At 39.2% G+C, this 22,420-nt stretch overlaps 1 protein-coding gene across 1 annotated transcript in view; it reads left to right on the top strand.

The window, feature by feature from the left end:
• Positions 1-22,228: 22,228 nt before the first annotated feature.
• FRG1 (FSHD region gene 1) overlaps positions 22,229-22,420 on the top strand; it is a 6,762-nt gene continuing 6,570 nt past the window's right edge. The window contains exon 1 of the mRNA XM_010002473.1: positions 22,229-22,316. Coding sequence (XP_010000775.1) covers positions 22,255-22,316 — 62 coding nt within the window. The 5' untranslated portion in view covers positions 22,229-22,254. The remainder of the gene's footprint in view (positions 22,317-22,420) is intronic.

The raw sequence follows: 22,420 nt of genomic DNA on the forward strand, positions 1-22,420 counted from the left end.
AATCCTAAGCTGAAGGATTTTTACTGCAAATGCAATTTCAAAGACAAGCCTTTTGCACAAGCTACCTTTTCATTTTTTTTATAACATTTCTGTGAAGGTGACAGAGCACTGGAACAGGATGCCCAGAGAGGTTGCGGAGTCTCCTTCTCTGGAGACTTACACAGGATCACAGAATCACCAAGGCTGGAAAAGACCTTTAAGATCAGCAAATCCAGCCTATGACCTAACACCACCACATCGGCTGGCAACTCAACTCTAAACCCACACATATTAGTTGAGAATTGCCTGAGAGCTCACAAATACTCTTTTTATAGTATACATCCTGAACTTTCAAAACAAGTGAACAAATTGTGATTCTTCTGTCTTGGCCTCCTTACTGCTTCTGCCCTTTCTGCGTAACTGTTATAAAAAATCTGGCTTACTCCTCACATGCTCCAAAAAGCCATAATGCTTGTTTACTTTGAATCTCCAGTGCGAGCATCTGATATGTTTCCAAAGTTAGCTCACTAAGTAATTCATGTGCATTCCTCTTCACAAATACAGTGACAGAGATCAACAAGCCAAAGAAGGTAAAATATGGAATAAATTACAAATGCATACAGATAGAGATAACCAGTATTTCACCTCTTTTTCTAATTGTCATCAGGTACATCAGCTTAGTAACAACTCCAGAAATATTTGCCAAAAAGGAACACGCATGTATGTCATGAGTTATCTATCCTGTCTGAGGGCATCTATAACATCTGATGGCATTAGCATAATTAGTATCATGTTCATTTTCTTGAGTTGTAGTCAATGGGGCAGAATCTAGTTGGAGGCTTGTGAGCAGTGGAGTCCCTCAGGGGTCACTACTGGGACCGGTGTTGTTCAACACCTTCATCAACGACCTGGATGAGGGTACAGAATGTACCCTCAGCAAGTTTGCTGATGACACCAAGCTGGGAGGAGTAGCTGACACACCAGAAGGCTGTGCTGCAATTCAGAGAGACTTAGACAGACTGGAGAGTTGGGTGGGGAGAAACCGGATGAAGTTCAACAAGGGCAAGAGTAGAGTTTTGCATCTGGAGAAGAACAACCCCAGGTACCAGTACAGGTTGGGAGCTGACCTGCTGGAGAGCAGTGTAGGAGAAAGGGACCTGGGAGTCCTGGTAGACGGGAGGATGACCATGAGCCAGCAATGTGCCCTTGTGGCCAAGAAGGCCAATGGCATCCTGGGGTGCATTAGAAAGGGTGTGGTTAGTCGGTCAAGAGAGGTTCTCCTCCCCCTCTATTCTGCCTTGGTGAGGCCGCATCTGGAGTATTCTGTCCAGTTCTGGGCCCCTCAGTTCAAGAAGGACAGGGAACTGCTTGAAAGAGTCCAGCGCAGAGCTACAAAGATGATGAAGGGAGTGGAACATCTCCCTTATGAGGAAAGGCTGAGGGAGCTGGGTCTCTTTAGCTTGGAGAAACGGAGACTGAGGGGTGACCTCATCAATGGTAAAAGGTGAGTGTCAGGAAGATGGAGTTAAGCTTTTCTCAGTGATGACCAGTGATAGGACAAGGGGTAACGGGTTCAAATAGGAGCATAGGAGGTTCAAGGTGAATATCAGAAAAAATATTTTTACTGTGAGAGTGACAGAGCACTGGAACAGGCTGCCCAGGGAGGTTGTGGAGTCTCCTTCTCCGGAGACATTCAAAACCCGCCTGGATGTGTTCCTGTGTGATGTGCTCTAGGTGATCCTGCTCTGGCAGGGGGGGTGGACTAGATGATCTTTCGAGGTCCCTTCCAACCCCTACGATTCTATGATTCTATGATAACTGGGATCTAAAATTATAAAAGACCTATTCCAAATTGTGACATTTCCTTTTGAATCTTATCAGATTATCTCATCAGATTCAAAATTATTTCTATTATATATCTCACAACAAGACTTTCACAACTTTTAGGCAAAACTGCAAACTTTGCACCAAAAAGGAGCAAATATCAGGATCCTTAGCAACTAATCATTCACACAGATCCATGCCTTTGATAACCCAAATAGTGACATGGGAACTCTGCTTCTTGCACATTTTAGCTGCAAGAGTGATGTGCATTCTACAGCTATCAATGTAAGTCAATGCTTAATGTACTACTAGATGATGTAAGTTTTCCATACTGAAATAAGAGTTCTAAAATTAGCTTTTTTCAGATATTTCTAATTCCGTGCAATAATTTTTTTAATACCTTTTAAAAGGTATGAAACAACTGTATGCAGTAATGTATGTACTTAATGTAGCTTTTATAATTTATCTTTTGAAAACATTTTCTCATTTCTGTCACTGTGCACTACACATATATTTTGCAGCTATTTCACCTGGATGTTTTAATTCCATCAAAAACACCTCTCCTCCCTAACAAAATCTTCACTTTCAGCAGATGTGTGTCTCAGGGTAACCTCAACATTTGCAACACAAAAATACAGCAATAATGGGCCTAGTTGGTGACAAACTACCAATAAAGCCCCTATTAACCTTGGCTCCCTAAAAGGGAGATACCAGAAAGGAACTCCAGTGAAGCAGTTATTTGTCACTGCATCCCCCACACAGAAAGCTGAACTAAAGGAGTTTCTGCCTTCCCTGGATTCAACTGGAAGTTATGTAAATAAATTTCTTCATTGATTGTTTGCTAGGTTGCCCATACAACAGAAGGAGAATTTTAGATGTCTCAGAATATGATCCCAAACGGGCAACCTGGTAAGCAAGTTATTTCAGGTTATGAAAAGAGGGTGTATCTATTTTATTTTTTAAAAATTTGTTCTTTCCCATCCAGGAATACTCTGCTACAGAAATCCCTTCATCTGTAGAGGGCTACAGTTTTAGATAGAACACATGGGAAATTATCTTTCTTTGAAAAATTGTGTCTCAGCTATCAGAGAGGGCTATGGTTCTCTGATATGGTCATCAGTAGTCTCAACACATGGACAAAACTTGGGATCAGCTTCCAGAAAGTAAAACGTAAAGTTAAGTAAAGTAAAGTAAAGTAACAAATAAAAATAAAAAAGCTTTATTTTCCTTCCTGGAACTTAAAAAGTTTCACTTAAAATTCAAGTTCAGATTGTAAAGAATCCTAAAGCTGGAAATTTAGGAAAAATATCCGACATGGTAAGATTTAGAAATGCTGTGTGAGTCTCATAAAACCTTTCTACTTCACCTCATCTCTCGGAGCACACGGGTGGCCTACAGCTGCCTAAAGAAATCAAAGGCTGACCTAGAGTGTGTGCTGACATAACCAACCTATTAGAGGCTGAAGATAAAAGCAGAATACTAGGCACTGATGACAGAATTTGCTCTAATCACTTCCACCTCCCTTGATAAAAGAGCAAAGGAAATACCTCTGTCTCAACCATTCAACTTGGGGAAAACTGACTTGTTAAAGGAAAAAAACCTGCAAAATAATGCTTGAAAACATCTGTTAAAAGCTTCTTAATATATCTATGTAAGTCTTCAGTTATTTCACCTGAAGGTCAGAGAGAGAAGCAACCACCGTTTTTTGTTGGTTTCGTAGCTAAGCACAAGAAAAACTGAAAGATAAAAATGATACTTGAACTCTATAGTTTAGGTTCACAAATCATTCTGAAAAATAAACTGTTGCCCAAACATTTAAGTTTAGTCTGAAAAAACAGATGTGTCATAAGATAGTAGAGAGCCTAAAGAGTTTTTGTGGGTAGTTCTCCTGAGAATATCAATTATTCCCTTTAATTTAGAATTTGTATATTTAGTACTGCTGCATGCAAAGCAATTTTTAAACTAGAGTTTACTTAAAGCAGATAAGAGACAAAAGCCATGTGTTTCAAACTGTTAGGATTCATAAGTGACATACCAAACAGTGCTTATCCAAATGACAGTGTGAAATCCTTATTGTTTGCCTGTATTAGTTTTAAGTGTCTTCTAATACCAACTGTCTTCAAAACACATATTACCAAAAGGATGAAAATGAAATTTCTTTTAATCCACTATATGTTTTGGAAAATACATGTTACAGACCATGTTTGTGGATGCTTGCAGTGCTTTCAGCTGTTCCTCTCCAAGAAAACAGGTTACCAGGAGAGGAATGGAACTTCATTTGCAAAGTAATAGCTTTCAAATGAAGAAAACTCAGGTGCTTCATCTTATTACTACTGGTGTATGTTTAAGTACCACACGTTCTAATCACACCACAGAGAGAAAGAAAAGATTGCAGACTTGAAGAGATTACAAATCGTGAAGCAATTTCTGACAGTGCTATATAAAATAGCTCATCACAACTGCTCCTGTATACAAACAAACAAAAATCACATATTATTTTTGCCAGGAAAAAAAAAGAATGGAGAGTGATTAATGCCAAAAATTGTTTGTAGAAATAAAGACCAGGAAAAGTATTTTATTTGTCTTACTTCTCTAATAATATTCAGTAATCCAGTGTTGTCTTTTTAACATCTTTTTCCAGAGCTACTATAATGCAGAATGTTTTCTTGGATGTTAATGAAACTACTTCAATATATGCCAGATTCTTTTCATCCATAACAATCCCCAGTGCAGGTACCTTCATTGCCAGTTTAGAAACTAGAAATGGATGGGGAAGTTTAAGACAGGGGTCCATATTAACAGCTTAATTATTTTAATTCGTGGTTTTCACATCGGTAGCATCAACAAAACTCAGGGAGCTCTAGGAAGAGGACACATACATACTGGAGTTGTTTGGGGTTTTTTGTTTGGTTTGGTTTTCAGGATATTATTCCAAGTTGCTTTGATTTTATTTCAGGAATCAGAGCCTTGAGAAGGTGTTGCTGTATTGGTTTTATGTGGCAAGGGGTGGCCTCTGTGATGAGAAATCAGGGGCTGCCATTATTGAGGAGAGAGCTAGCTCCAAAATGGACCCGCCACAGTACACATCTGAGGACATCAGCCAAACCAAGGGACCCTTCTGCAATAACATACTTAAGAAAGGATTTAAAACATTGCAGAGTAGTTGTCTGGCAGAGTGAGAAAAAATCCCATAGACACCAAGGTCAGTGGACAAGAAGGGACAGAAGTTGCTCCAGGTGCTGGAGCAGAAATTTCCCACCAGTCTGTGCAGAGGGCTATGGCGAAGAAATTTGCTGCAGGCTATGAAGAGCACCACAGTGAATCAAGTACCCCTGCAGCCCATGAATGACCACACTGGAGCCCATGATGGACCCCATAGAGCAGCAGGTGGATGTGCCCTGAATGAAGCTGCAGCCCATAGAAAATCCATGCTGGAACAGGATCCTGGCAGGAACTATAACCCATGAGAGACTCAATCTAAAGCAATCTTCCTGAATGACTGCAGCCCAGGGAAAAATGTGAGAAAGAAGGAGTAAGAGAGACAAACTATGTTGAACTGAGCACAACCCCCAATTGCCCTTCCTTCTTCAACACTCAAGGTGGGCAGAAGGCAAGTTTCAGGAATTAAGTTGAGCCTGGCCAGCAGAGGAGGGTAGGGAAAAGGTGGTTTTAGTTTTGTCTTTGTCTATCACCATCCCACTCTATTTTTAATTGGCAAAACATAAAATTAACTTTCTCCAAGTTAAGTCTGTTTTGCCCATGACAGTAATGGTTAAGTGATCTCCCTGTCTTTAACTCAACCCACAAGATTTCTCATCTTATTTTCTTCCACTGTCCTATTAAGAAGGTAGAATGAAAGATGAGCTGGTTGGGCATCTGGCAGTCACCCAAAATGACTTTGCCACAGGTCCTTAAGTACTTTTACAGACTGGGTTTCTTGGGAGACTTCACTATCATGAATCCTTCATTTCCTATTAGCAGTAGAGGTTAACCCCCCAAATGGCACTGACTGTACATTCCTTAGACACACAATATTCTTCCATTCATTAGATACTTCTATTTGGAACATATTCAGCATTTACCTTAATTTACATCATTTGACAAACATTTTTTCCCATATAGCTTTATCTATATACACATGCTGCACACAGCTGCACGATCATCAAACATGCTTGTCGTATTTACGTTACTTTGAGGGGATAAAACAGTGAATAACTGAAATCTCATCCAAATCTTTTAAGTAATTTCTGTAATGGGTTACAGTTGATCTACAGTTATCTACTATTTTTCTCATCTCAAATATTTTAGGTGTTTATTCCAAACAGAAAATCTCTTCTCATCTTCCCATTGTCTATTCAAAATCTATTACGAAGTATGAAATGTCATTTTAAATAATAACTACTAAAGCTGGGACAATTAAATTTCTGTTATACCTAATCTGATATCTGGAGAAGTCAAATGTTATAGCATATTCAAAATCATATATGTAGATGTTAACAGATGAAAGTTATATAGCTGAAACTGAAAATTCTAGAACAAACCTCTAATGTCCAACAGCCTACCTGTCTTCTGGTACGGAATTAGGAATCAGAATGAGGTATTCTCTGTCAAAATTCTCATCAGAATCATATATGTGAACACAAATGGGAAAAGACTTATCCAGGGTAATTAAATTCATTCCCTTGCTAGCTTGGGTGTCCCATCCAGGAATGCTTTTTAGACATCTGCCAAACTCCATCCTTAAATGAGTTAGTTGTTCTAATTTACACTTACATTTATTACTGTCCACCTTATCACCACCTATTCTCATCATAACTTTACCTCATATCATTCTTATATATAATATATATCATTCTTATATATTATTCTTATTTTCTGCTTACCACCATATATTCATCAAAAACTAAAAAATCTCCCTTTCCGCCTTCAATTCACTAAACGAAACAAGACAAACCTTTCACTTTCTTCTTTTATGTCCTCCTTGTTCCTCATTATTCTAATAGCATTTACTTGCACTTGTTCAATTTTCATTTCCCCTTCATTGAACCCAAGTGACTGGAACTGCATACATTGTTTCAGGTAAAGCCTCTTCAGGAGCCCTACAGCGATATTCATCCTTTCCTGTCTTTCCTGGATATATTTTGATGGATAGACTGGGAATTTATCTTTTTTATTTTTCTTTCTGTTTTTACACTTTTCAAGTTAACCACTTTCTTCTTTAATTTAAGCCATCATTTATTAGGTGTTACCATATCAAATGCTATAATGAAATCCAAATAGATGAGATCTAATATACCACCTTTGTTTAGAAAATCCTGTACCAAATCAAAGAAAGTAGTAACATTAATTTTGGGCAATCTACCTTTCCAAAAGCACTGCAGCATTTTAATCCTATTTTAACCCACATCTTTAAGTTACGTTTCTGTTTGTAGGCTTGAAGGCAATTGCAGACAGTTTTACTGACCTGCACTTTTCACACTGACTTTTGCCTGCTTCTCCAATACTTCATTTTTAACTCTGCTGGCCTCTTTGCTTAAAATATTTACCACTGAAGATAGAAGAGTTCTGAGATGAAAATAATCTCATCAATTCCACCTGAGTCTACTAACAACTTGAATTTCTACCCTGTTTACAGGCACTGCAGTTTATGTGCTCTCCTTCCATTATCCCTCTCACCTCAATGTCACTATTTTTATTGAGAAAACATGCAGTTAGTTCTAGGGTGCTAGATCTCCAGTATCCTTTATCTTAACCCATAAAAGCCTTCATCTTCCCCCCGCTGACTTCTTAATTCTCTCCAAGGTGCTTATTCATCCAGCTAAACGCGTACATTTTTTCCTCTTGGTTGGGATAAATTTCCCAATGCATTTAGCAACTTACAAGTGTTCTCCATATTCAGGTTCCTGAGCTCTGGGGTTTAATCAGTATAAAAGGAGGTTGAGGGGAGACTTTATTGCCCTCTACAACTACCTCCAAAAAGGTTGTAGCAAGGTGAGTATCAGTCTTTTCTCCCAAGTAACAAGTTACAGGATGAGAGGAAATGGCCTTAGGTTGTGCCAGGGGAGATTTAGATTGGATATTAGGAAAAATGTATTCACTGAAAGAGTTATCAGGCACTGGAACAGGCTTCCCATGTAAGTGACTGAGTCACTATCCCTGGAAATACTTAAAAGACCTCTCTTAGTGGTGGACTTGGTGGTGTTAGGCTTACAGTTGCACTCAATCTTAAAGGTCTTTTCCAACCTAAGGGATTTTATGATTCTATAGATAATGTACTGTGTTATCTTTGGTTTGAAACGTAAAAACTCACTATTATTATTCCATTAAATTTAAACTAAATTTACTAATGATCACTTAATCCATAGTTACTCTCTCTGACACTGTTTTATAGTTACAGTATTGTTTAGGTCAGAAGAGATCTCCTGAAATCCAGTCCCTTGAGTTCAACCCCCAAACTCTAGCAGGGCCAGCTAAAGCAGGTTACCCAAGATCACAATGTCCTCTTACTCAATGAAAATAAGCTTAAAAAACACAATGTCTTATTGTTTCAGTGCCATTGGGCAGCAAAATCATCCTGGAATGCAAGTACTAATAAAAGATAGTATAAAACTCACTTTTCTTAATGTTGCTTGTTAGTATTAGTCACAGCTGAAAAAATTTCTAGACACCAGAGTCCCTAGTCAAGCAGCTGCTCTACCAACAGCACAGTGAAAAGCATCTGCGCTGCATCTAGAAAACTATTAGTATGTTTGGGGCTTTGTAAAAGCACAGTAACTGCAAGTCATATTCAAACAAACTTCACTTTAATTTACTCTCATCAACTTCAGAGAAGAATAGAATAAGGTGCAAAAGCAGACACATACTCAGGCAGTCAACCTGTTAGAAGTTGTAGTCACAGATGTAAGTCTTATACAGACAAAACCAGGATCAACACAGACAATATAAATTGGATATCCAGTCTTATTATGCACCTACCTGCTGAGGAGAGCAGGACTGATCAAATGGATAACTGCTGCTCAGTCTAGTATCACATCTGAAGACAAAGCTGCTTTTTAGATCTTCCTTCAAAAATACACAGGCTCCATCTAGCCTTTCTCATTGTAAAGCAAGTCATACAGACAGCGGTATTCAAGACAGCATTGAAATTGCTTTTCATTTTTATACTAGTAGTCAGAAATCAAGTGAAAAACAATTTTTGTTCATGGTGCATTAGTTCTCCAAACCTTAATTAAAAACAAAATTTTGCTTTTTGTATTTGAAACAGAACACAGTTGGTACGTTCATCTGCATGTGTGTCTGTGCACAGAGATAAACACTTGCGCACATTCCTTCCTTCCCCACAAGCCTAGCATAATTCAGAACACAAGAGAAACTGGTAGTGAAGAAACCCAAAACTTCATTCTGCTGCTGTGCTGGCTTTGATGGGGTTAAGTGAGCACTCCTCATATCGTACATTTGTACTGCAGGTTCAGATAAATGGGTTTCATTTCATTGTTTACTTGTACTTGATAAGGTTCTTGGATTGATTCTGGTGGCTCACAATGCCTTCCAGGCACTGGATGTTATTCTTACTACTGCATCCGATGCCTTTCACAACGCACTGGTTTTCTCTAAGAAAGGCAGACATTGTGAAACTAAAATGTCAGCAAAAGCAGTTTCTCCAGTTTTGCAAAATCACGACAATTATGTGACATTTTATCAGTTCAGTGCCAGCACAACAGCCCTAACAACTGGAAATACTAAGGGAGTTGGAAAAAAAATATTTTTTCCCTCTTCTATCAGTGTTGGACAATATGAAGGCAGTGTCGAATTTGTGATTCACCTTGTTAACCCACAACTAGAAAAGTATCTAAACATCTTGTTTCAAATCACAGAAGCTGTTTTTATACAGCAGGCAAGTATTTTTTTAACCAATGAATTAGCAGCAGCAGCAACTCAGGTTCCTATAATTGAAAAAGTATGTCTCCTCATTCATCATCATTTCAAATACAGTTAATACTAATGTCCAGTGAACTCCAAAAGGAATGTCATGACTTTGCACTGGGAAATACAGTGAATCTGATTATCTCATTGGAAGACTAAAATTAAAAAGAAATTAAATACTTCTTCAACTTCTCACTGATTTGCACAGTCTCAAAATATCTGTGCATCTCTGTATGCATGTAGCCTGTAATAAGATGGATACAAATATCTAATTATCTAATAGAAATGCTCGTAACATTCCTCACTAATAATAAACTATATTAAGAACTTCATTTTTTAATTAATTCAAAGAAACAAGAGAACTGATTTATTATCCACATAGTCCAGTGATTGTTTTGAACCTCCAAGACTGGGCCATCTTTATGTAGCACATGGAAATTCCTACTAGAATAGCAAAGCATACTACTTCTGATTATAATCTTATTAAGAAAATGCAGAGGTCATTAATATAACTACAGTTTTAAGATATTTTCCTGCTTTTTCTGTGAATTAGCAGAATACTTTACCTACATGAGTTTGTCCCTAGGTTTCAGAACTAGAGATCCAGCTCTCATTTTTATACATATATTCTGGTCAAAACCTGGTATTTTAAACTTCTGACATTTTCTTGAATCTCATCCAGCTCTTTCCTCCATCTCAGCCTGCCATAAATTGGAGCTTTGGGACTGGCTGCACAAAAGAACTCCTGCATTACACCACCTGTTTCATGCATCCTGTCTTCCTAGGGAATCCTGCCCCATGGAAAGCACCTGAGGCCTAACTGCCGAAGTCATCAACACTGATAGAAGTATCTATGAGCAGCAGCCCCTTTATCTGCCACAGCAACCTTTACCAGAGTTTACCAATCTTGTAGCATAAGGAACAGAGAAATTGTGTTATCTCCTCAGCTTCCACAACTCGGTAGCCTGTATTTTCACATAATGTTAAGGGATGGTTCTTAAAGTTAATATTCTCATCCGCAAGGTATTACTCACAGTAACTGTTAGAGTAGCATTAGGGCAATCACAGCACATACGACAGGGATCCAAAATCAGAACCTTTACTAAATAAACACACTGTCCAAGAAGCTTATAACCTGGTGAGTAGGAAACGCCAGAGAAGGTGTTTTCAATTCTGCCCTTCTTCAGAAGTTATATCCTCCCTTCCCCAAGGTCCATGGAGGCAACTAACCCCTGTGAAGATTCACACCTTAGCATCCTCTATATGTAGACAGGTCAGACACTACTAACTGCTGCTCCTCAAATCATATTTATATTTGTTTTTCTAGGCAAACTGTAATAGCATCATATGGAAAAAATGAAAACTCTGCTCAGTGTATTTTGTTGCCAGGCCTCAAAATCCTGGAACCAGAAAATACAGACTCAAAACCAGATAGAGCAGGATATCTCTCCTGGTCTCTAACATACTGGATGATCATCTAAGTGGTATGATAAAAACCTGAAGGATGTTTGGGTTGAGGAATTTATGTCAAGAGTGCTTTTTTAAAAACATTTTTTTCAGAACTCTGTGGCTTACTGTAGCGCAATATGTTCAGCACCATTTTCCCCCATTCAGGGCCAGCTCTCTTGTACTCGTGAGGAATTTCACACCTGTGCCTGAGCTTTCCTTTCAAATTAGCTGCTCATCAACTCTATTACTAAACAAACATGAAGCAGCTGTAGCTCTCAGACTATGATTAAAATTAAACCCTTTAAATCCAGCCTAGCTTAAAGAACTTCTGTAGAATCGTTCTCAATTGATTAACTCCAACTGCCTCACTACTAAAACTAATCTATTAATTTAACAGTCTGAAAAAAGCTCCAAATGAAGCATTTCACATAAAGGGGATCTGTATGATATTTCAATTAAAACACAAAAAGATTATACCACTAAAATGCTTTAAGAAAAATAAATAATTTAGAGTTATATTTTATTTTTTGCCTCAGAGCAGTTAAACCATGGATTACTTTATATTGAGTCAACATTCCTTGTTTTCCTTTGCACAACACTAGGAAAGCAGCCATTATCGGTCTTCTAAGAGAGGTAACAGAAGATGCTAAGAATAACAAACCAATCAGCCCATTATCAGCAGCATGCACCACCTGTGGCAAAATACTGAGTGTTTACTACAGAGCTGGGTTCCAACTAGGATACAGAACAGGTTTTCAGTCTGAACTTTCCAAAATACATACCCCCTCTGTGAAGTCAATGAAACAAAGGAAAAGAAAAATACAGTCGACCCATAGATGTGCATTATCCTGTTTAATCATGATGTGATGCATAAAATATAGCGCTAGAAAGTTAACTACACAGTAGGCAAATGAGTATTCTGCATGAACTTTCAAAACACTGAAGAAAAAGCTTCTTTGCCTTTACAACTTCTCTTTAAAAGAAAATAAAAATCTACATGAGAACTCACCATTCCTGGCTGCAACTCTTTAACATGAACAATACTAACCCAATCATACACTGTCCTTTCCCTTGTTTCTATTTCAGATTGAAAGGTTTTGACACAAGATCCATGTAATTTTTACTGGTATGACTGAAGAGCTGAATTCTCTTCACGTAATATTCTAGTTAAATTATGGGAATTTCACTGGAACTTAAACATCCCTTCATTAGTATTCTCCTGACTCTGTTCTCCAGCTCAGTGACTTCAGCATTTAAGCCTGCCAGTATCTTCCTCGCATGATGGAAATGGGTGTGGATTCACTTTGAAACTCTGTTTCCATCCTCACCTGTTCATTACATCCTATGGTACATGCAGAGTATACAACCTCTCAAAAAGAAACCTACAATACCATTTAATAGTTATAAGACAATAGCCTGAGGCACTGCATGATCCTAGCACTAGGCATCTGTCTGTGAGCCAAATGTACATGTCATAGTCTCCAAAAATTGGCACACAACTGAGGAAACTGCCTGCATGATTCAGTTCTCGGGATGGCAACAGATGTAAAAGGCACACCAAAGTAATGTGTTGTCCTTTTTTTTTAAAAAAAAGGAGACACATCTATAGCTGTTTTATGGTAGATGGGAAGAGCTAAAAGCCAAAACATCTGTGAGTTGACTGTGTTTCAGGAATGAACGAAAGCACCATACAGCATGCAGCCTGTAATCTCATTACCTTTCAGGAGGATGAAGAAACAAAAGACCCCAAGGACCTAACTCTTCAAACATCATCCGAGAGGATGGCTACATGGGATTTCTCATGCCACGAGCAGACCATAACTCTGGCAGTAGCCAAAACCATGTCACCAGTCCAATTAGGATTACTCCCTAGCTGCTCCACAGGGACACACTTTGTGGAGGCATAAGACAATGCCTCCAGATAAAACAAGCACTCTATCATCAACATCAAAGGAGGCATTTGAAAAAACAGCTGCCTCTCACTGATCTTCCTCTCTCCACCAGCAAGGGGCTCACTGATAACCTTTAGGAAACCATTTCACCTCCAGATGACTTTCATCTGAATCACACTCCCACACAGACATGCCCCTCTGTGAAGGTATCACTGGTACCAAAGCTTGCACTTAATTTACTCTGATGTTCAGCAACTTAAGAGAGCAGAAGAAGGTGCAAAAGCAGGTACATACTCAGGCAATCAACCTGTTAGAAGTTGTCATCATGGCTGTAAGTTTGATACAGACAAACCCAGGATCAACACAGAAAATGCAAATTGAAAATCCAGTCTTAGCATGTACCTACCTGTTGGAAAGAGCAAAACTGATCAAACAGATGACTGCTTCTCAATCTAACGTCACATTTCAAGACATAGCAGCTTTTTTATATGTTTTCAAAAATACACTTCATTGGCACCAAGTCTGGGGAGCCTTGTCACATGCCTCCACATACAGGAGAGGAAACAAGACGTGGCCTCTGCAAATATTCATAGCATCTCTTATCAGCACCAACACCCCAAGAAGCACAGGGAGAAAAAAACCTGGCATTTCCAGGTCACAAGGGTAAAGACAGTTGCTAGGTAAAGCAAAGAAAGGGGCTTCACTCAGCATCCAGGAGCCTGACAGCTGTCTTTCCATTTTCCCTTTTTTAGAGCTGCCACTCTCATTTGGTGGAAAAATGTTCTATTTGCATGGGTATAGGTAAGCTGGGTCTTAACACTGCTACAAACCCTTGATTTTTAATAACTGAATTGCCTTGGACTCACGTTGATTCCACAGGGTGCTTTTGTTTCTCATTGCCTTTAACAGTGAGGTCACAACATAGCCAGTGTTTATGTTTGTTGTCTTCCTGTGAATAATCTGTCTCAGACGACAACCCAAGCACAACATGAAAGTACAGTAAGTCTGAACTGATGCTGAAGCTTTCCAGACTGCTGCAGTAAACCACCATGAATAGTGTTTCAAACATTATTTGAAAATATTATGTGGCTGTGAGCCTCAACTATTATACACTGCTACCAAGAAGGGCTGTCCTTTACACACTCAGTCGACCCTTGAGAAGAAGCCCAACCTATGCATAAACATCCTCTCTTTTTTTTAATGTGCAGCAGAGAAGCAACGAATGACTATTAAGAGTGGCTTGGCTTACAGGGCTCACTTCTTGCCTCATACCAAAACACCATCAACATTAAGTTTACACTAAAAATTCTGCTCTACCTAAACAACATGACCATGTTCCCTGCATTTCATGCCATTTAAGGTCTAGAGTTCTGGACAGGTTACAGCAGATTCCCACACACATCTCTAGGGATTCCACCTCCTAAAGAGGCCAAAGAACAGTATGGATATGGCTCAGCACTCCATTAATAAGTTAATTGTATAAATTACATCCTACCCATTGCATATGCCAGAAATTTTGCCTAGATTATTCCCTGAGACTCCACTCCAGGAAGCCAGCACTGAAACACTTTAGCCAGTCTCACATACTTCACCTTTTAAGATCTAAACCAGATCACACCATGTCACAACTCAGTTTCATGAAGCTAAAAGACTATTTTTACCTTTGGCAAATCAGATTTGTCATTTTCAGGAGCAGGAAAGTCCCCTTCAGCAAAACAAAGCTTAATTGGAAAAAAATATTTCATGCTGCACCTAGACTGTAAGAAAAGCACTGACGTACACTGAAAATATTTTATAGAGAAAACAGCCTGAAATCAAGTGATGCATACTGAAATGTTCCCTTTCTTTTTCTCTCAGGCTCAGAATATGGAAAGATCAGCAGTTCCAACTCCCACTTGTTTACCTGCTGTGACAAGACACAAGCCAACAGATGTTGCCAACTCAGAGCACTCAACAATCACTAGTCAGGTTAAAAAATTCACAACAATGGCTTTAAAAGTAGTATTTTTTTTAAGAAAAATATAACGTGGTCTTCTTTTGTTCTGCCTTTCAAATTTTTAAACTCTTACAACCAGGTTTTATGTTTCTTCCCCATAACAATGAGGGAGAGGAATTCTAAATGGCATTGTATTTTTTCAGTGGAAGCTAAAAATCTGACATAATCCATTTGTTCATGCAAGTTACTTTAGCTTAAAAAAAAAAAAAAAAAGCAAGTTGCATTAGGATGGTGAATCTCTGGCTGTCATATTTCAAAACTTTATTTCCTAACGTCAAGAAGGAGGGGATGACTGTTGACTCAGAACCTGTTTTGTTCTGCTTGTGCTGCTTTTAGAAATGGTACAAAAAGCTGGACAAACTAGACCTACTAGATCTGTGATGAGCAAAATTGAAAACAAATGTACAACAAGATACTGATGACAGTCCTAATCAAGGTGAAGATCAGGAAGTTCTACATTTGCCAGTCATCTCTTTAACAGTCTCAAAATCTAATAAATATAGTCATAATTTGGAGGCTTTCTGGGTGAAAACAAGTAGGACAGTCTGAATCAGGCCCTCACAAATACGCAGGAATTTAGCATATTTATTCATCTTTTATACTTGGCGCAGGAACAGAAAAAATCCCCACAAGTGGAATTACCATCACATCCATTTTACACATTTACAGGAAAGAGAGTGGACAGATATAATGAACAGCTCAGAATTTCCTCCAGAGCAAAATTATCTATCGTTGCCTAGACTATACCTATTGTATATACAATAGTCTACAGGTGTCCCTTCCACCTCCACAATTGCTAAGTCCATACCAAAGCATTTTTTACAAGACAGTCACTGCTACTGCATTAGTAAAAATTGCTCTTTTGTGGAAGAGCATCTGCATACAGGACAAATTACACAGAATCAGTAGCTCTGGAAGATGCGAGAGGAAAATTACTTAGAATAGCTCTTCAAATTCAAACAGGCAATGAAAACAATCATAGCGAGTAAATGCTTCAGTCCTGATTAAAAAAAAATAAAATAATAATAATGCAGAAAGAAATTATATGTCAATCCTGGCAGAGAGGAAACATAATTTACAAAGTTTACAGTTTTATGGCCCGAAGGACAGCAGAGCTGAAAATGAACACTGCCACAGATTCATGCTCCTTTTAAGTCCTGCCAATTCATATCTCCATTGAAATTATAAGGGACACCCATGTAGTCTCAGAGGACATGGAGTAAGGAAAACACACAGCCCAAAGGGAAGTCACATACTTTTGCAGGGGGGTGAGTGGGGCTTACGCTCCGTAAGCCTCTTCTCAGAAGGAATGCTGTGAAGGTGAATACACCCTTCCCAAACCATGAAAAACCACTTGTTTCTTTCTCACTAAGTCACGGAACAAATACAAAAAGGAAGAAACCCTTTTTTTGAAACACTCATTTTAAAAAAAAAAAAAAAAAAAAAAAAGCAGAATCAGTTAGAAACTGTATTTAAATTATACTTGATTATAGGCTAACAAAGAATAACCACAATGGTGTTATATATGTGAAATGGCAAATCTTTCCCCATGGATCCTGTGGCTTTCCTAATGAAATGAACAAACTCAAACACATTATAACAAGGGAAACAAGGTTCACTGGAGACAGGAAAAATCATGTCCCAGAGAGGGAAAAGTCTGCATAAGAACGCATAGCTCAAAGCAGGTAACAGGCCACAAAAATCCTGTTGTGTTTAATTTATAGCCGAGTCTGGATTTGCCATACACCAGTAAATAAGAGAAGGGATTTTCAACTATATTTGCAACTAACATGCTAGTTATTTGTCAGGAAATGTCAAAAAACAAATTTCCATTCCATAAAGAATGATATTACAGTGTATAGCAATAAGATGCTTCTTAAGCACTGGAAGAAATGCAGTTTGAGTCTTCACTCATTAGTGTCCAATGATTTACTAGGAGATTTTCCTCACAGATGCCTTTCTGCCTGAGTGTTCCCTCTCATCTCCAGAAGATGGGAGTTCACATTGCAAGGATTCCCTCTGTCAGGGAAGTTACAAGTCTTTTTCCTTCTTACCTAAAAGCAGTTTCAGAACTTGCCAGAGTTCAATTATTGTTGTAACCTCCACCTATCTGTTAAATTGGAACAAAACTGGCCAGTTAAAAAAATACTAATAAAGAAATGTAGACTAATAGGCAGAAAGAAACATGTTAATACGCATACACAAAATTTTCCTTAGTACATCAGGATAAAAATCAGAACAATTAGTAGAAAAGAATAACTGGATTTGAAGAAATACTCGTGATAAAGTCTTTAGGATAACAAGCAGAAACCAGAAAACCTGAATTCAAGTAAATTCATCTAATCATAGAATTGTTTGGGTTGGAAGGGACCTTTAAAGATCATCTAGCCCAGCTCCCCTGTAGTAAGTAGGGACATCTTCAACTAGATCAGGTTGCATAAAGCCCTGTCCAACCTGACCTTGAATATTTCCAGGAATGGGGCATCTATCACCTCCCTGGGCAACCTGTTCCAGTGTTTCACCACTCTCACTGTAAAAATGTCTTCTTTATATCTAGTCTAAATCTCCCTCTTTTAGTTCAAAACTATTACCCCTTGTTCTATCACAACAGGCCCTGCTAAAAATTTTGTTCCCATCTTTCTTATAAGCCCCGTTTAAGTACTGGAAGGGCACAATGAGGTCTCCCTGGAGCCTTCTCTTCTGCAGGCTGAACAACCCCAACTCTCTGAGCCTTGCTTCATCGGAGAGGGAAATGCCATTCAGAGTTGGCACCTGCATGAAACCAGTGTACACTCACGGTTGCCTCCTCCACTTTTCTTTTGCATTCCTTCACTGCCCAACAGAAAGGGATTTTGCTAAGTGCTCCTTCCTCCACTGACAAACTACAGAGCAGGATTTCAGTGTATGGAGAAGCAGATATTGGGAATGTCTGGCCAGATACAAAAACTTGGTCACAAAACTTTACAGAGTGACAGCAGAGGAAAGTGAGGGAGTGAACTGGCAAGGCAGAAGCTGAAAAGCCACAACTAACACAGAGTCTCTAAACCAGGGATGCTGAGGACTAGGGGTCTGAGCTGGGGTTCCATCCTGCTTCTGCCAGACTGAAAAACACTTCCTATTTTCCAAGTACTCTAACTACTATACCATAAAAGCTGAGTAGTAGAAATGTCATTTTGCGAATATCTACTTACCTGTGCTAAAAATGTAACACTAACATTTTAGGTTTTAAAAAAGGTAATTTCACGTCACATTAAAAATTCGGAATTCTAATAAAAGTATTTTCAGGACGCACTAGTAAAAATGCCAAGAATCAAATTAGCTTTTTTATATACATCTGTCTTCTCACTGTGGTATGCACCATCACGTCCTGGGGATGCTTCAACATTCTCACAAAACTGCTGCTGAACATTATGAGAAAACATTGCAGCATTCTAGTGTATGTACTTTGTCCCACTGGGGAAAAATTAAAATGTAGTGGCTCTGGTTCTAACTCACAGCAGATTTCACTCCTTCTGTAAACGAGCAAACAAAACTGTATCAATCTTGGCTGTTACATCAGTCAGCAGCTTAGATATTTCACAAGGGCCCCATACTTATAAATGAAAGCAAAAAAAAAAACCACAAAAAAAAGCATATGAACTATCTGTCAACTCTGCTATCAAGAGAGTTAATTGAAGATTCTCTGATTTGGGGAGGTATTTTTTATTTCCTAACATAAATAAACAAGACAGAAAAAAACTCCAAAGTGCCCAAGTTTTGGTCCAGGCTCTTCCAAGCACTAGGTGATATTAATGGACACAGTCTCAGCTCTCCAGGTTCATCAATCCTGCGTGTCTATAGGAAACGTTTGTAATGATCCCCTTCCAACTTGAATGATGAAAGTGGACATTTTGCAAACAACACCTCTGTCAATCTGCCCCATCTGCATGAGAGACAGCAAATGTTTTCACTCTTTAGACATTCAAAATAAAATGCACATGCGGCACATTCCAAGCTGGCAGAGAAATCCAGTCATTAAAAAAAGTTATTTGTTTTCTACATTTGCAAACACAAAGGCTCCATTTATTTTCACTGCCATAAAGAAAATGAACTGTTATTTTTTTTAAACAATCACAGCCAACGCATTTTGGAAATGTTTTAATTTCAGAAATACTAACTAGCAAATTAAGAGTTGAAATAGCTTTCCTAAAGTGGTATCATTTTGGATACAGTTTTCTGACTGATGACATCGCTTTGCCCTGCGGGTAAAGGTTTTACTGTCTTCTGTATATACTGTACCAATGTATGTTTATTGCTGGAGTCACCAAGCCACAGAAAAAAACTAAACTATGTGAATGTTAAAGAAAATTATATTAATTAGCAAGATCCATTTTGCATTATGAAAGCCTGAAAAAACCTACATTTCTTTTAAAACTAGAAATGTATGGACTCTGTCCTTTTGTCTTTCCCTCCTTCTCTTCATTATGGAGAAAACAGAACAGTAAATAAAGAAAACAGCAAGCGTAAGTGATACAGCCTCATCCTAAGAAAGCTTATAAGCATGCTTAACTTTGCAGAGAATGAGTTGCATAACTGAATTCACTGGGACTATTCACTATGCAAAAATTTAAGCTTATGTGTAATTCTTTTCCAGATCAGGATATGTAAGGATGAACTGTAACGAAAATAATTGTTTTATTTGTTCAAATTTCTTAATCTGCACTGATTTCTGTGGCTACAGCAGCATCTGGTGGACAAACAGAAAAACATAAACCCTATGCACTTCCATCATATGACACAAATACATGTATTTTAAAATACTGTTTTTACTTGGTTTTGTTATTTACAAATTAACAGAGAAAAAAATATTTCACTTAGATATTTCTTCATAACTTTAAATTGATTATGTCTCTTATTAAATGCTTTATATATTTAAGCAAAAGTGGTCAAGCCACTTTGTTTCTTAACATACTGAAATGCTATCTTATCCTCTTCCATCCTAACTCTAAGGCAAGTGCTTCTTTACTTTGAGGACGTCATGATGTATCAATGTATATTGGCCTACAAATGCTAAAGTTGCATGGTTAAGTAGTCAAAAAATAAGATCTAACACAAATAAAGTTCTAAAGTTATAGTTTAGAAAACAATAAAGAACCCCTGCAGACTTGCCTAAAAAGAACTCAAAATAAAACATCAAAATAGCCAAAACACTGAAGGGCAAGTTTGCATGAAAGGATGAAGCTGACTGCTCAGAATGCTGACAGGCATTCTTTTAGCTTCTCTCATTTCCACTGTGCTTCTCCTAAGTCCTATGAAATTGCACTCTTCATTTCTCTTATTCCCTTCACTAAAATTTTTGCTTTACAGACATACCTGTTTAGAACCAGCAAAATAAAGTATTTAATGATAAAATGAGAGTCAAATACAGTTATATTTGCTAAAATTGCTTGATGCTGAGGTTAGTTTGAATTAATTTTCAAAGGGCTGGAGACATGAGAATATAGAACAAAGTACTAATATATGAACTAAAATGTTTCAACAGTGAACAAACCATTGTACCTATCACCAAAAACAGGAAGCAAACTAAGGAGGAAACATTCTATAGAATTCTAAGGCACTATCAAAAGTTTTCTACAAAAAGTTGGGCAATAATCTCTAAAAATATGAGAACAGAAAACAGAATGTACCTGAAGGTATGGTTGAAATCAATGGATGGATTGCTAGCAGTCTGGCTAGCTATCTCAATCTTCTCTTTGGAAATCTGGATCTTCTCGTAGTCTTGCATATACAGTAAGAAGCATGCGACCTTCACAGTCTGACTAGATACAAGAATTTGCTAAGGCAATATTTTCCTGATTGCAGCTCCATGCAGAAATCAGAAGTGGTAAGCAAGCTGTCCATCATTGCCTGCAACTTGCTGTACTTCCTGTTTTCAATTTATATTGAAGAACTAACTTCCAGGTGCAAATTCCTGGGATTGATAAACCAATAAACGAATAAAGTCACCTACTGTGTACTACAGCAACTTGCTGCTTCCAATTATCCACTTCCCAAACAGGGACCAAGGAGATGACTGTCTTCCACGGCAAACTCCTACTTCACAGATGAAAATACGGGGCTAGGTATGTTAGCCAGGCAGACAGAAATTGAAAGAATTTCAGTGAAAAGTGGCAGGCTCCTGGATCCAGTCAGACCTGCAGACACCCAAAAATGCCAAGGCCATTCACTGGGACATTACACATACAGAACATTATCATTCAGCCATGATTTCAGTGACTTTAAAGGCCTTGACACAACCATGTATAAGACTCCAATTTCTTACTTGTGGAAGACACCTTTGCAGTGCTGACAACTTGTGGACATAGATAGGTAATTAAATCAGAAACCAGAAGGAAGCAATCCAATGCAAGCACCTCTGTATGTATATATGCAAGACAAAATTTTATAGGGATTGCCTCTTTCATTTTACCATCTAATAAAAACAACAGACCACCTTTTGGTTGGTAGTAGTGGTACATGTTGAGGAGATGGTAAGTTAACCATACAAGAGAAAAGTGATTATACTCCCAGCAGAACACCTGAGGTAGATTTCACTCTGTCAAATACTAAATGGTTAGCAGGATGGTAAAAACTGTAATAGATGTCTTTCTGCCCCTAGTTTGGTGCACTTGGTTGACTTAAAAGCTTCATTTCCCCAGCCTGTCTCCGCAGGCTTCCCTGGAAGCTGTTCTTCCTGCATCAGCAGGGGCTGGTGCCTGCTCCCTGTGTAACGCCAGGCTCGCTGTCACCAGTCACTTAGCCACGCCGGCAAGGCCTGCTGCCCTTGGCAGAGGGCACAGCTCCGAGGGCTCCGCGTCCATCAGAGACGCTTTGAAGTTGCTGAACGCACAGGTTGCTCCTGCCTGCCAGAGGGCTCGTCCTTCCCTAGCACCGGGGCCTGCGGTCCTGCCAGGCGCTACAGCCGCGTCAGACCCAGACGAGGAAGGCGCAGGAGCGCGTGCCCCGAACACCAACTTGAACCGTTTCCCGCAGGATTTCACCTCCCGCGCCTCAGGCAACGGTCACGTGCCGCCCCCGGGCTGGCCCCGCGCGGCCCGCGGCGCAGGCGCAGCAAGGAGCGGAACGAGGGTGGGTGAATATTGTCCCTCCGGGGCTGCCGTCCGCGCGGCGCTGCGTCGGGGGTGTGCGCTTCCGCGTTCCTCGCCGCCGGAGATGGCGGAGTATTCGTGCGTGAAACGCACCAAGCTCGTCCTCAAAGGGGCGAAGGAGAAAAGGTGAGGCGTGTGGCGCGCGTGGCCCCTGTCCCGGCTCCTCCCCGGGCCCTCCAGCAGCCTCTGTGCCGCCGTCTCGGCGGGGGCGCCGGGGCGCCGCCCCCCCC

This window comes from Chaetura pelagica, unplaced genomic scaffold (genome assembly GCF_000747805.2).
Source record: "Chaetura pelagica isolate M959 unplaced genomic scaffold, ChaPel_1.0 scaffold67, whole genome shotgun sequence".
Taxonomy (NCBI): Eukaryota; Metazoa; Chordata; class Aves; order Apodiformes; family Apodidae; genus Chaetura; species Chaetura pelagica.